This window comes from Equus przewalskii, chromosome 5 (assembly GCF_037783145.1).
Source record: "Equus przewalskii isolate Varuska chromosome 5, EquPr2, whole genome shotgun sequence".
Lineage (NCBI taxonomy): Eukaryota > Metazoa > Chordata > Mammalia > Perissodactyla > Equidae > Equus > Equus przewalskii.
This window is the reverse complement of record NC_091835.1, coordinates 59,154,602-59,167,515: the sequence shown is the minus strand read 5'-3', so window position 1 is coordinate 59,167,515 and position 12,914 is coordinate 59,154,602. Positions and strand designations below refer to the sequence as shown.

Sequence of the window (12,914 nt, the reverse complement as noted above, 5' to 3'; positions counted from 1 at the left end):
AAAGGTCTCTCTCACATGAGGAAGATGCATATGGGTAGCGTAATCAATGCATAAAATGATTGAGAAGAATATTACTGAAAAAGAGATTTTTTTTTAAAGAAAATGATCACTAGTAACTTTTTCAGAGAAGTTTTGGCTGAATGACAGTCCACGAGTCCTATGAAAGGCGTTTATAAGTGAATAAATGCATAACAAGTGAAGGCACTATGTTATATTTCAGTATGAGACTTAACCATTCTACTTGTTTTCTCTGCTTTTTAAGGTGGTGAATCCCAAAAAGAAAGGAAAAAAGAAAAAATATATTAATTCGGGAACAGTAAGTCAAATTTTATGTTATTCATTCAGGATTCAAATAAATATTTTTAAAAATTTACATTTTTAATCTGAATAGAAGCAACTATACTGAGCTAGTTCACTTGGGATTTTAATATGAAGGTATAGAATAGAAAAATTAACTTGCTATGGGGATGGTTGAAATGGAGAATACCTTATAGGCGGTAGTGACCCAGCTTCCTGCAGGTCCTCTGAAGGGTTATTTGGCCTCTGAGGAAAGCTGAAATTTTCTTATAAATTCTTCATTCAGTGAAATGACACTAGAGAGAACCAGGTAGACAGGAAAAAGTTGAAGTGGTAATAAGAAATACTACATTTTTATAGGCTACACTTAACTATTAAGACTCATTTTATGAGATATGAAAGTGCTCATTTATAGTGCCTTAAAATTTACAACTCTGTGGCAATGTGGACTAAATCAGTGCAAGAGTGTGTAAAGGTTTCTTAAAATTGTGAAAATTCAAAATCATCCTATTTTGACACAAAATATACTGAAGATTTTATCCAAAGATTAACTCTCCTTGGGAGAAGCAAAATCTAAGTTCTCTCTAATTTCTTAAAGATTTCTATAAAGCAAGACTCTTAAAATATTAGATGGCCTCATTACAGGACTGTGACAAAAACACACATTTCTTCTTATATAGCTTAGCTCATTGATTTTGATTTTTTTGATTTTAACCATTTTCCAGCTCCCTTTTATCTTTCCTTTCATCTAAATTGGGAAGTATCACAGTGTCCTTGTAGATAATTTTCATGCTGTTCTTCAAAGGAAATAAACTGACCGTAGAAAGGAGTTGGTTAATTTTTTTTCACCCCTTTCCTTCTGATAATTTTAGATGTTAAGGACAACCAGTCCTAGCAGATTTTAATAAACAGTAATATCTTTATTGATTTTCAAAATGCTAGGAAATATGATTTTCTCTCTAATAGTTAGAAAAAAGTTCTTTTGGGGTTGCAATTAGTATTAGCAGGTAATTCTGCCTTGTTTTTCTTTTCTTTTTTCCAGGTAACCTTACTCTCTTTTTTGGTAGAAACAGAAGTTTCATTCCTTGACTATATTAAGGGAGGGTAAGTTATTCTCTGAAATTGTTTCATTGCTTAGCTTTTCTTTCAATATGTGTAGCAAATGTTACCACTAGGTAATAGGCAACCGAAATGATGACCTTTATTATATTTCGATGGCAGACCTATTGCACTTTCGTTTCAGACCTATAGAGGTAAACTTATATACCAAGAGCTATTACTTTTGGGGAAAATTGTAACTTTTCTTTGAGCAAGAGAAAAAACTTTATGGTGTTAGTGATAGTTGTAGATAAAGCTATTATATGCACTTCCATAGCACATTTTCATTTGCCTAACACATGGGACTTTTTAGGTGCACTTTTTGTTATTTTTAAAGTAGAAGAAAAGCTTGAGGGCTTGTCGTAAATGTATATTCCAGCTCCAGAATAGTAAAGAATGTATCTCGTCATAAAATCATAACGCAGAAACTGGGGGTGAATAGTCATTTAGTTACTCCCTAGGCTTCCAGGCAGGAATGCAGTTCAGAGAAAAGTGATTGTTGTAACCATTTTTGAAATTTTCCACAGTCCAGACAGCCTGTTTTGGTAATGTACTGTGGATTCTTATACTCTTGTAAATAGGGAGGTTTTCTCAATTTTGTTCCTATTTTTAACCTAGTTGCTCATGTTTTTTACCTAACCAAGCATCTATGGAGATTAAAACAATCATTCATTACCATGCAGTCGAAAATGTCCACATATTCTAATTTATTTGCTATCGTCTTGTGTTTACAATATACGGAAATGGTGACAGGCAAATTTGAATGCGTTTAGTAACTTCATGACAGATAACAGCAGAGATATCACTCATGTATCTCTTCCTAATTATGATTCAGCAAATTTTTTTTTTCAATACTGATTCACTGATAGAATGTCGTCAAGCCAGAGAAAGGGATGAGGAAATGAAGGAGCCAAAAGAACAGAGATAGTTTCCCCAGAAACAGAAAGCTTGCCTGTTTTTGCTGTTAGTTAAGGAAACAAAACAAGCAAGAAGTATACTTGCCTAAGGGGGGAATCTCTGCTATATATGGGCATCTTGCAACCTGCCATCTGGCTACACAGATTCAAAAGCTATGGTGGTGGTTTCAGTAAAGTTAAAGGAAAATGTCCTAAGTAGAAAAATGTTTGCCAACTCCTTTAAGTATGTTAATATCTATGCATATTTTTTATCTTTAGAAGATAGGAAAATACACAGTTGAATTTGTCATAAAAAATAGATTCCTGTATAGATAATCAAGCTCTTTAGTAGCTGTAGACACTAGTTGATAAAGAGAGATGGTAAGACAGTGGACATCCCTTAGCATACTCTTTTTTGTTTTTCTTGAAACAGGTTGACTCTGAGCTAACATCTGCTACCAATCCTCCCCTTTTTGCTTGAGGAAGATTGTCGCTGAGCTAGCATCTGTTCCAATCTTCCTCTACTTTGTATGTGAGATGCCACCACAGCATGGCTTGATGAGTGGTATGTAGGTCAGTGCCCAGTATCTGCACCAGCGAACCCTGGGTTGCCAAAGCAGAGCGTGCGAACTTTAACCACTACACAACCAGGCTGCCCCAGTGTACTCTTTATGAACTTAAAAAGAAAGAGCCTGATACGCCTGGTTATAGTTTGCATGTTGAGGTAATGATTTGAAGTTTTAAAATATTATAAATTCCTTTCAGTTTTGTTTTGCATTTTTTTTGTTTTGCTTTGTGTGCATGTGAAGCGTGTGTGTGTGTATGAGAGAAATACCCAATATATTTTGTCAGCAGTGCAAATCTGGTAATATATTGATGTGAGTCTATCAGTAAAAGACATTTTCAGAATTTGTTACCAATAAATCACCTTTATTGGTTGTTCACATTTTCTTTGTGAGAATTCTTAGGGCTAGTTAGAACAAACTGGGCTGTATAGTACCTAGAACAGTGACAGTCTTGACTATATCACATTGTCATATTTTTCTGCTGCTTGCAACCTCCAAGAATCTTTTTTTTGTTTTTGCGTACACACTTCCTTCTTAGAGCACTGCCCGGGCTGGCAGAAATGCTAGCGACCTTTCTCTGCCAGAAGGCGGTGTATAAATGGAACCCCAACCCATTAGTTACACTTTGTTCCAATCCTGGCTTCCCAAGATGTTTATAAGAACCCATTTTTTATTTACAAATGGGGCCTGGGGAAACAGAGTTTGAACTTCATTACGTAATTAATGTAAAGTATTAATTTCTGTGTGACCGTATTATCTGAAAAGGATATGAAAAATATCATCTACATGTAATACATTATTTTAATATGAATATGTATGTAATAAATGTATTTGTCTAAGTATATTCCAATTACACATTTACCTCTTATTTATCACTATTTGTAATATTTATAATACCGAGTTATTAATATATTGTCCTTTCTGATAATGAAATCCAAATGGACAAGCAAAATAATTATTATGTTATGTGTATTTCTGTGTCTTTGCTCTTAAGGACTTGTTATAAGCAATTGGACACAAAATTTCAATTCTGACTTTTGTTAATCATATGGTGAGGTGATCCGGCTCTATCATGGCACTCCGCATGCTATATAATGACAGGCAAAATCATTTCTTATATCCACACTTCAATTTCCTGTAGTTCACATGAGTCTATGTAATTCTACAGAAACTGTAAAATGATTTTTTTTTTTACATTTTTCCTGTTTACATTTACCTGTAAAATGATGTCATTCAACCAGATCTTCCAACTCTTTCATGGCCTTCATGATATCTTATTTTTCTTCCCTCTGAAGTTATTGTTTATATTCCTACAAAAGACTTTCTCACCTGTTGACTTCCTACACAGTGTAATTTGCACATAATAGTTAACATCTGCCGACCACTTCTCATGTGTCAGGCCCTGAGCTAAGTGCCTCAAGGGAATTAACTCTACTTATCTCTCCATGGACCCCTTTTCCCTTCTGCTCACTCCCTTTCTCCTTCTGCCTCTTTCACATCGATAATTTTCTGTTTTTCTGAAAGCAATTAAAATGAAGTTCATTTTCTTGTTGTGCAGTTAACTTTCAGTCTTTGTATAATATTTACCATCTAATTGCTGCCGGTCAAAAATACAGTTTCGGGGCCAGGCCGGCCCGGTGGCACAGCAGTTAAGTGTGCACATTCTGCTTTGGCTGCCTGGGGTTCACCGGTTCGGATCCCAGGTGCGGACGTGGCACCACTGGGCAAGCCACGCTGTGGTGTAGGCATCCCACGTATAAAGTAGAGGAAGATGGGCACAGATGTTAGCTCAGGGCCAGGCTTCCTCAGCAGAGAAAATAGAGGAGGATTGGCAGCAGTTAGCTCAGGGCTAATCTTCCTCAAAAGAAAAAAAATAGAGTTTCATTTACATAGCCTGAGGGAAACTGATGCTTTGGCATGCAGAATACCTAAGAATTTTATTATTAGATATTTATGAAGATTTAAACTTTATTTAACTGTGTGTTATGGGGATTATCAGTGAATACTTCATAAACTCTCAATTATAAGAATGAAGAGTAGAGTTTCATGTTCCTATCTTTCTTTCTTAAAAATTTCTACTGGTATGAAAATAACAAATCATAGCAATTTGAAATGGAGAGCACCAATATGAAAACCAATGTGGAAATGTAGCTACAAACATCTATTCCTAATATTTTAATAAATTATTTTTATTTTTCTTGATCGATTTCCTATCGATGTTTTTCACCTGTTTTAGACATTGTAAGTCTTCTGGGCTTCCTGCCCTTGCTGTTAAGAAATCTCAACCTCCAAGTAGATAAATGAACTGCAATGATGGAACATCATATTAAAAGCAGACACTAATTACACTACATTTCTGAATTGCAGAATAGAATATAATGAGCTACACTCATTTCAATTAGAATTAATTATAATAATTGACAATTAATTATGTATAGTTTCGATAATGGCTATTAAATCTCTTGTGAAAAACATCAGTCAGAATTTCTAGTCTCTTGCACTAACGAAATTCTGAAAACTGTTAAACACAGTTCTGAAAACTGTAAAGTTCATAGTAATTTTTTTCTGAAACCACAGAATACTTTTGTTTTATTTTATTAGTGTTTTATTTTCAGGATTTGAGGAAAGAAGTATTATATCTGCCAATATTTAATGTAAATGTGTGTATTTGTATTTCACATTATAAACATAAAAGATGAGATGGTAAAAAGTTAGGTAAAATAATTTATTTTGAAGCTAGAATCACCTGTAATCATATTCCCTAGAGATAATTACTGTTAGAAATTTGTTTATTCCCAGACTCACGTCATTATTTTTTATGAGTGTGATCAAACCATGCACAATATTCTATGATGTGTATTTCATCATTAACTATGTTGCATATATATTTCCGTGTCAGAACTTATATATCTACCTTATTTTAGCAGTTTTCCATTGTATGGATGTACATAATTTAGTTTAAAAATCTCTTGTTGATACACACTGTAGCCGTGCCCGTTTTATTTTCCTATTATAAACAAGACTGCAGTGTCAGTCTCTGGTGCATACCTTTTTGTGCACTTCATTAAGCATGTCCACAGGGTCACTTCCTAGAAATAGTGTTGTAGGTTTAAATAGTATTTATATTTTACAATTTGTTAGATATTTCTAAATTGTGTTGCTGAAAGGATAATAATAATAATTTCCACTTCTAACACTTGTGTCTGAAAGTTTGCCGTATCCTTACCCTTATTGAATAGCATCACTCCTTTTTCAATTTTGCTAATTTAATAGGTAAATATTATAAATCGTTGTCGGTTTTTAATCTGTGAAACCTGTTTATTAGCCACTGTGATGTCCTTTGTAAAAGCCCCTATTTAACCAGCTGTGTCTTTGGGGACACAGATTTCAGAACCCTTATTTTTGCTTTTCCTCTGCTCCTCCTTCCCCCGTCTCACCAAAAGGATTGAGTATTTTCACCTGAGGACAGATGACAGGTAGCTGGGAGCTACATCCTTTAGTGTGGTCGACTTTTCAACTAAACTTCTCCAATATTCAGATCTTAGTCTTTGATACTCCTCTTCACTACACATCTAAAGAGACTCTTCTTAATTTAACCATGTGTCCTTATGTTTTGCCCTGTGATTACACTGAAGAAGAACAATAAAATAAACTAATACTTTGGGTTGCAATCAGCCAAACAATCTCAAGTAGTATTTTGAGGTGATATTAGTACATCTGGAGATTTGTGAAATTATCAAGGTTAGCTTTTTTGAAGAGATGCTCCACCCTATTTCTTAAAAACTGTGATATTTCAGAATCAATTGGAACAAAGTATTGAATTCAGTTTGGTTTTTATAATAAATGCTAGTAACTACTCACTTTTAACTTAAAATACCAAAACATCAGCATTTATTCCCAGTATTTGTGGATTGGTTTGTTGCTAACTTGGGTGAGCATCATTGTTGCTAACTTGAGTGATATCAGTTCAGGTACTAACTCACCATGCCCCTTCTAGAGAAATTATTGTTGAGTTATGCTTATGCTGAATCTTGATTGACAAATAAAGCTGGAAGTCTTCAAAAAGGGTGAAAAATCATCAGATGAAATATCAGTAACGAAAATTAAATTGGTACTCTGACTAGCTATAAGCTACCCGAAGTACAATTGGTTGAGATTTTTCTGTGTTCATTGTGTTTTCTGCATTAATTTTATAAACCATTTCCCTTTTGCCGGGTGTATGGGAGCATGAGACTAGAGAAAGGGGGCAGGACAAGTGACTAATGTGGAACATGGTGGGCTCACACACTGTGATTAAACACTTAGAAAGAAATTCTTGAAATGCACTTTAAAATTTCATCTCCCTTCTTTCATCTCACAAAAAGGAATTGAATAGAAAGTTGTAAAAATGTTATTTTTTTCCTCATGAATCTGAGTAGAAATTATGCAGAGTTAAGAATGAACACATTTAAATATTAAAATTGTTTTCATTGTCATTTAATATCTTCCCCTTCAAAGGAACGTCTTTATGGACTTAATTCTTAGTATTGGGTAGTCTAGGCTTCCATTACTTTAGTCGTTATTGATGTAGATATTTACATGAAAATATAACCTTGATTGTTTGTGAAACCGTATTGTTAGCTTATTACTTTTCATTCATTGTCTCAATGCCTAAAGCACTGCGTTTAGCTGCCGTAGACAGGTTTATGGATTCAGGTACACGGTGAGCAGATGAGACACAGCATTCTAAATCAGCCAAGATCCAATTTTTATGCAAATATGCTGTGAAATAAAAATCTAATTTTTAGGGCTTTTTTGGTGATGCAGCACTGTGCTTTTCCTGGAGCACAAGATGCATTTTATGACTTGAGGTGGTAGAGTTTTATTTTCTAGATAGAAGAACAATATTCTACAAAGGAGATCTTACTATAGAGTAATAAAAACTGATTGCCTCTTCTCGATTATTGACTTTGGGGTTATTATTTTTAGTCATACTCTGTACATTTATCCCTGTGGTTATTTTGTTTCTTTGTACTCCTTAAGAAATAATTTCAATATTAAAAGTGTGATATAATTGGTACCTAAAGATGTTTATTCAGTAATCCTTAATCTGCGGCATTGAATATCCCATTTATCATTGATAAGGACCATGTCAGATTCATTTAAAATCAGAAACTGCTCTGAAATCTAAGATACTCCTTTAGAGCAACAGCATCATTTTTATAACTATTATTATTTGTGAAATAAGTTTATTGACCTCTACAGATTTGGAGAATATATACTTCCATATTCCCAACAGCTCATACTGTAAGTATCTGAAGGCAGAATCATAAATTTCAGTTGGGTTTTGCCCAGGCTTCAGTCCTCTATGACTTCAAGTCTGTGTGAAACTCTTCATTCCACCACTAATGTGACCAGGGAACAAATATCTATAAAGTTTTCCACATCTCTTTGACTGGCAGATGAACCTGGGAAACAGATCAAAAATTCTGGTCACACGGAGTGCCTCTAAGCTACCAGAGTATCGTGTCAACCCAAAACCCTGCTCTACGCTTTTATCAGAAAATTGAGTGTATTACAAACTTGCAGGCCTACAGACTGTCATTTTCCTCCTCTGAAGAAAGCCCAGTCTCTCATCCCGCTGATCCCAATGAGCTACACAAGTTCCTACCACTTATATTCAGTGATTGCTAGTTTCCCTGGGTGTCCTTTTAATTGTCTATTTGTATGACATCTTCTCAAAGGGACAGGCAATTTTAAAATATTTTTGTAGAGCTGAACACAAAGTAGCTGCTGAATAAGTATAGATTAATTAGAAAGCGATTTTAAGCCCAGCTTTCCACACTTTTCCCCAAATCTCTTAGCATAATGAAACATTATAAACCCATAGGACTTTTAAACAAGAACGTGACAATTCAGTGAACTGGATTACAAACCCCCATGTCTCTCTCTCTCAGATTTTATCATCTTGTGACCTTCCTCTTTCCACATCTCATACCACATTCACCAAACAACACAGGTGGACCAGGCTTTTTGGGATAAGAACAAATGCTTTTGTGTTCCCTCTGCCAGAAATTATCTCAACTTAACTGTATATCTGGGTTTCAGTGACTTGGAGGAAAGCCAAGATCAAGATTAGAAGCATGAACTGCTTGTTTTCCTCACATCTTAATAAAAAGGGAGCATGAGAGAAAGTAGTCGGGGAGATGCTAAGTGGGCAAGTTCTGGGAAAGAATCAAAAAATAAGAGGTAAATGTTTGGCAGAACATCAAGTCAGTTGCAAAGAAGTGGTTGCTGATAATTGAGGCAGTACATAGTAGTGGCCAAGAATTTGGGTTCTGGCATTAACTGCCTGGTTCGAATCCTAGATCTGCCTCTTGCTAGCATAACCCGTTTCCATTTTTATGAAATAGTAATAAAAATAAAAATGACAATCTCGGGCAGGCCCCGTGGCAGAGTGGTTAAGTTCACGCACTCTGCTTTGGCGGCCCAGGGTTTCGCTGGTTCAGATCCTAGATGTAGACATGTCACCGCTCATCAGGCCATGCTGAGGTGGCGTCCCACATGCCACAACTAGAACGACCCACAACTAAAATATACAACTGTGTACTAGGGGATTTGGGGAGAAAAAGCAGGGAAAAAAAATAGATTCACAACAGTTGTTAGCTCAGGTGCCAATCTTAAAAAAAAAATTCTCACAGAATGGCTATGTGGGTGACATGGCATGTAGTTAGCCTTCAGTAAAGGCTAGCTATCATTTTTCTGAATAATCTGAATTTGTTTAAAGTTCCAGTATGTCTTATTTCATTTGTACATCATAATATTGTTGGTGATAATTGTCCTAGTTATCAGAGACAGAGAGAGAAAAAGATATCTTCAAACTTAAAAAGTCAATAAAAGTCATTTTTTTGTAGTACAATTCTCTTTGGAGGATAATGCCAGGACATTCCTTCCATTCCAGTCAATCTTCACCCAACTCTTGACCCTGAATCTAAAACTTGTCTGAAATTATAGATCAAAGGTTTATATCCCACTCAAAAGAAATAAAAAGTCTTAGAATAAAATAAAGAGCTACCTACCTATTGAAGCTCATTTTAAAGGCTAAAATGGGCTTCTCGATACTGCTTCTTCTAAAGGTGAGTGGAATATCTGTAAGTCCAGTTATCAACAAGCCCCATAAGGATTTCTTCCCTTAAAATACTTAAAGCAAGTGCAGTGATGCTGTAAAATGTTTGCCTTCGTTTTATGAAATCGGTGACATTTTACTGGAAATGTTGCCTCAGGGAGCACATCCTGCCAGAACATGCAACACTATAAGGTTCTTTTTTTGCCTAATCCAATTTCTTATTTGAAAACTGAATATACGTGTCTAAGATTTTTTATAATGCTTCTTGTGGCACACAAGTGTTTTGTATCCATCAAATCAGTGGAGAGCAAAACTCTGCAGTGCTGAATGAGGATAAATCTAATAAAAATAAAGCCATTCTGCCTTCTATAAATATATTCACATAGAGTATTATTGTATCTAAACTAAACTCATCTAAACTAAGATTTAGAAAACAAACTTTTACAAATATTAAGACTCATAAACATTGTTTTGGTTATGCTTGATTCTAGTTTTTGTACGTATAAAATGCATACTTGAAAAGTCTAAAGATAGCCAGTTATATGCTTTAAGATTGTGATTTGAGGGGCTGGCCCTGTGGCCAAGTCGTTAAGTTCACACACTCTGCTGCAGCGGCCCAGGGTTTCACTGGTTCAGATCCTGGGCACGGACGTGGCATTGCTCGTCAAGCCATGCTGAGGCAGCATCCCACATGCCACAAGTAGAAGGACCTGCCGCTAAGATATACAACTATGTACTGGGGAGATTTGGGGAGATAAAGCAGAAAAAAAAATTGAAAAACAGATTGTGATTTAATTGCCACCTTTTGTTATTTGTCAAATGATTTTTTTGGAGCTATTCATTTCAAAGTCAAAGGAAACTGCATGTATCCTTCATCATCGGAACTGATGTTCATTTCGCCAAAATATTGACAATCTATTTTGCATCGAGCATTTTGTTAGTTATGTTTCGTGATCAGAATGTGTGCTTTTAACTATATTGTCACTAAAATAGTTTCTCTCTGGTGGGCAATTGAAAGGTTGGGGGCTGGGGGAAGGAGAAACAGTGTGAAACAAACAAGGATGGCTTACCAAAGGCAAGTTGTGGTAGGATGGGCGGGTTTATCACCGACATTGCTTAGAATTGCTGGTGTGTGGTGATATTAAAACCTAGACTGTATATTAGTAGATTACGTTATTGTTTTGAAGTTATCTACAGACAGTGGGCCTCCTACCGCCTACACCGATTGGAGATTCATTGTCTTATCCTTGACACACCACTAACAAACACTATGGGAAGAATTAATGAAAAAAAAACCACATATTAATGTAAAGAGAAAACTGGCCTTTCTGACCTAACAGAGGAAAAGATTAATATGAATGAGAAGATGACGTGGGTTGCTCAAGAGATTTGTCCTCCAGCATGCAGAATATTTGGTATGTGCGGGTGCTTCAGGGTTTTATTTCTAGTAACTAGAGGACTTCAAAGTAGCTATCCTCTCTTTATCACAGGAGACAATTGAGACTCAAAGACTTGGTAATTTTGCAAAGGAGTCAACTAACTAGCTAGTTGTGATTCTGGGATGCAAACTCCAATCTTTCTGGGACTGGCTCGGTGGCACAGTGGTTAAGTTCACGTGTTCCGCTTCGGCGGCCCGGGGTTCCCCGGTTCGGATCCCGGGTGTGGACATGGCACCACTTGGCAAACCATGCTGCAGCAGGCGTCCCACATATAAAATAGAGGAAGATGGGCACGGATGTTAGCTCAGGGCCAGGCTTCCTCAGCAAAAAGAGGAGGATTGGTGGCAGATGTTAGCTCAGGGCTAATCTCCCTCAAAAAACAAAAATTAAAATTAAAAAAAAGAAAAAAGTTCATAATCTTTCTCCGAGACATCATTGCCTCTTCAGCACCTACCTCATTTTAAATGAGATTCTATTGGATAGTGCTTCTATTTTTGTTTTGGGGGTTATTTTTTATTTTATTTGTTTTGATTATGGCACTTATGAGATATTTTCTAAACTAATCGTTTCCAAAAAGGTTGGCCATCTTTCATACCTTTCGTAATAAGGAGTTATTGAACTGCAGGAAGATCAGCCTGCCTCCTTGTGAAGTTGTGCTTTGGAACAACCTTGTATTAAAAAAAATAGTGAAATCAGTCTTCAGAGTCTGGAGAAGGCGCAAAGGTCTGTTAATTGATGGATACTGGATTTAATGAGGACCAAGAATGTTCGCATCAACAGCTGAAGAATCACATCACTTACCTTCAGTTTCTTATTCTTCTTACTTTTGACATTTCATGGATCCCCTAGAAATCTAGAATGTTGGCAAGGATATAGAGGAAAATAAGGCAGGGGCCAAAGCTTACAATTACTTCATTAGAGGGATTTTTCTTTTTTTGAGGAAGTACCCAGAAAACACCTTCTAACAAGGTTAGATATTCTATTCATGGTACAGTTTTGGGTAGGTCAGGTTGGGACCTTAGTAGCTGGTGTTAAGGAAAGGAAATATGACATGGGAGGGTCAGATTCTGAGAAATAACCTGAAACTCTGGTAGATCCAGAAATTTGATAAGCACTGCACACCTCTAGTTTTCAAAAAAGTATGCTAAACTTGGGTCTCCAAAAAGTAGCATCGATAATGGTGATAATAATCATGACAATTATTTATTGAGTGCCTACTAAGGACAGATGCTTTTCTAGTCCTCACAGCAACAATCCAAGGAAAGCTTATTATCTTTAACTTATTACAAACGAGGTATAGAGAGGTTAAATAGCTTTTCCAAGATCACATTGCAAGTAGGTGAAAGTACTTATATTTGAATTTGTCTTTGTGCATCTCAAAGCCTGCCTTCATTCTAGCAGATCTCACTTGTTGAGGGCAGTTCCTCCTGTGAGTAGTTTATGGATGTGGAAAGCAGGAATTTTGAAGATGCAGCAAAATTTTGAATCAGACAGCCATCTGTGTTGTCATTCA

The 12,914-nt window shown here is 35.9% G+C and overlaps 1 protein-coding gene across 1 annotated transcript in view; it reads left to right on the top strand.

The window, feature by feature from the left end:
• The window catches only part of CPNE8 (copine 8), a 209,178-nt gene that overhangs the window by 142,012 nt on the left and 54,252 nt on the right, over nucleotides 1–12,914 (top strand). Inside the window, exons 12-13 of the mRNA XM_008520156.2 lie at nucleotides 263–316; nucleotides 1,340–1,401. Coding sequence (XP_008518378.1) covers nucleotides 263–316; nucleotides 1,340–1,401 — 116 coding nt within the window. The remainder of the gene's footprint in view (nucleotides 1–262; nucleotides 317–1,339; nucleotides 1,402–12,914) is intronic.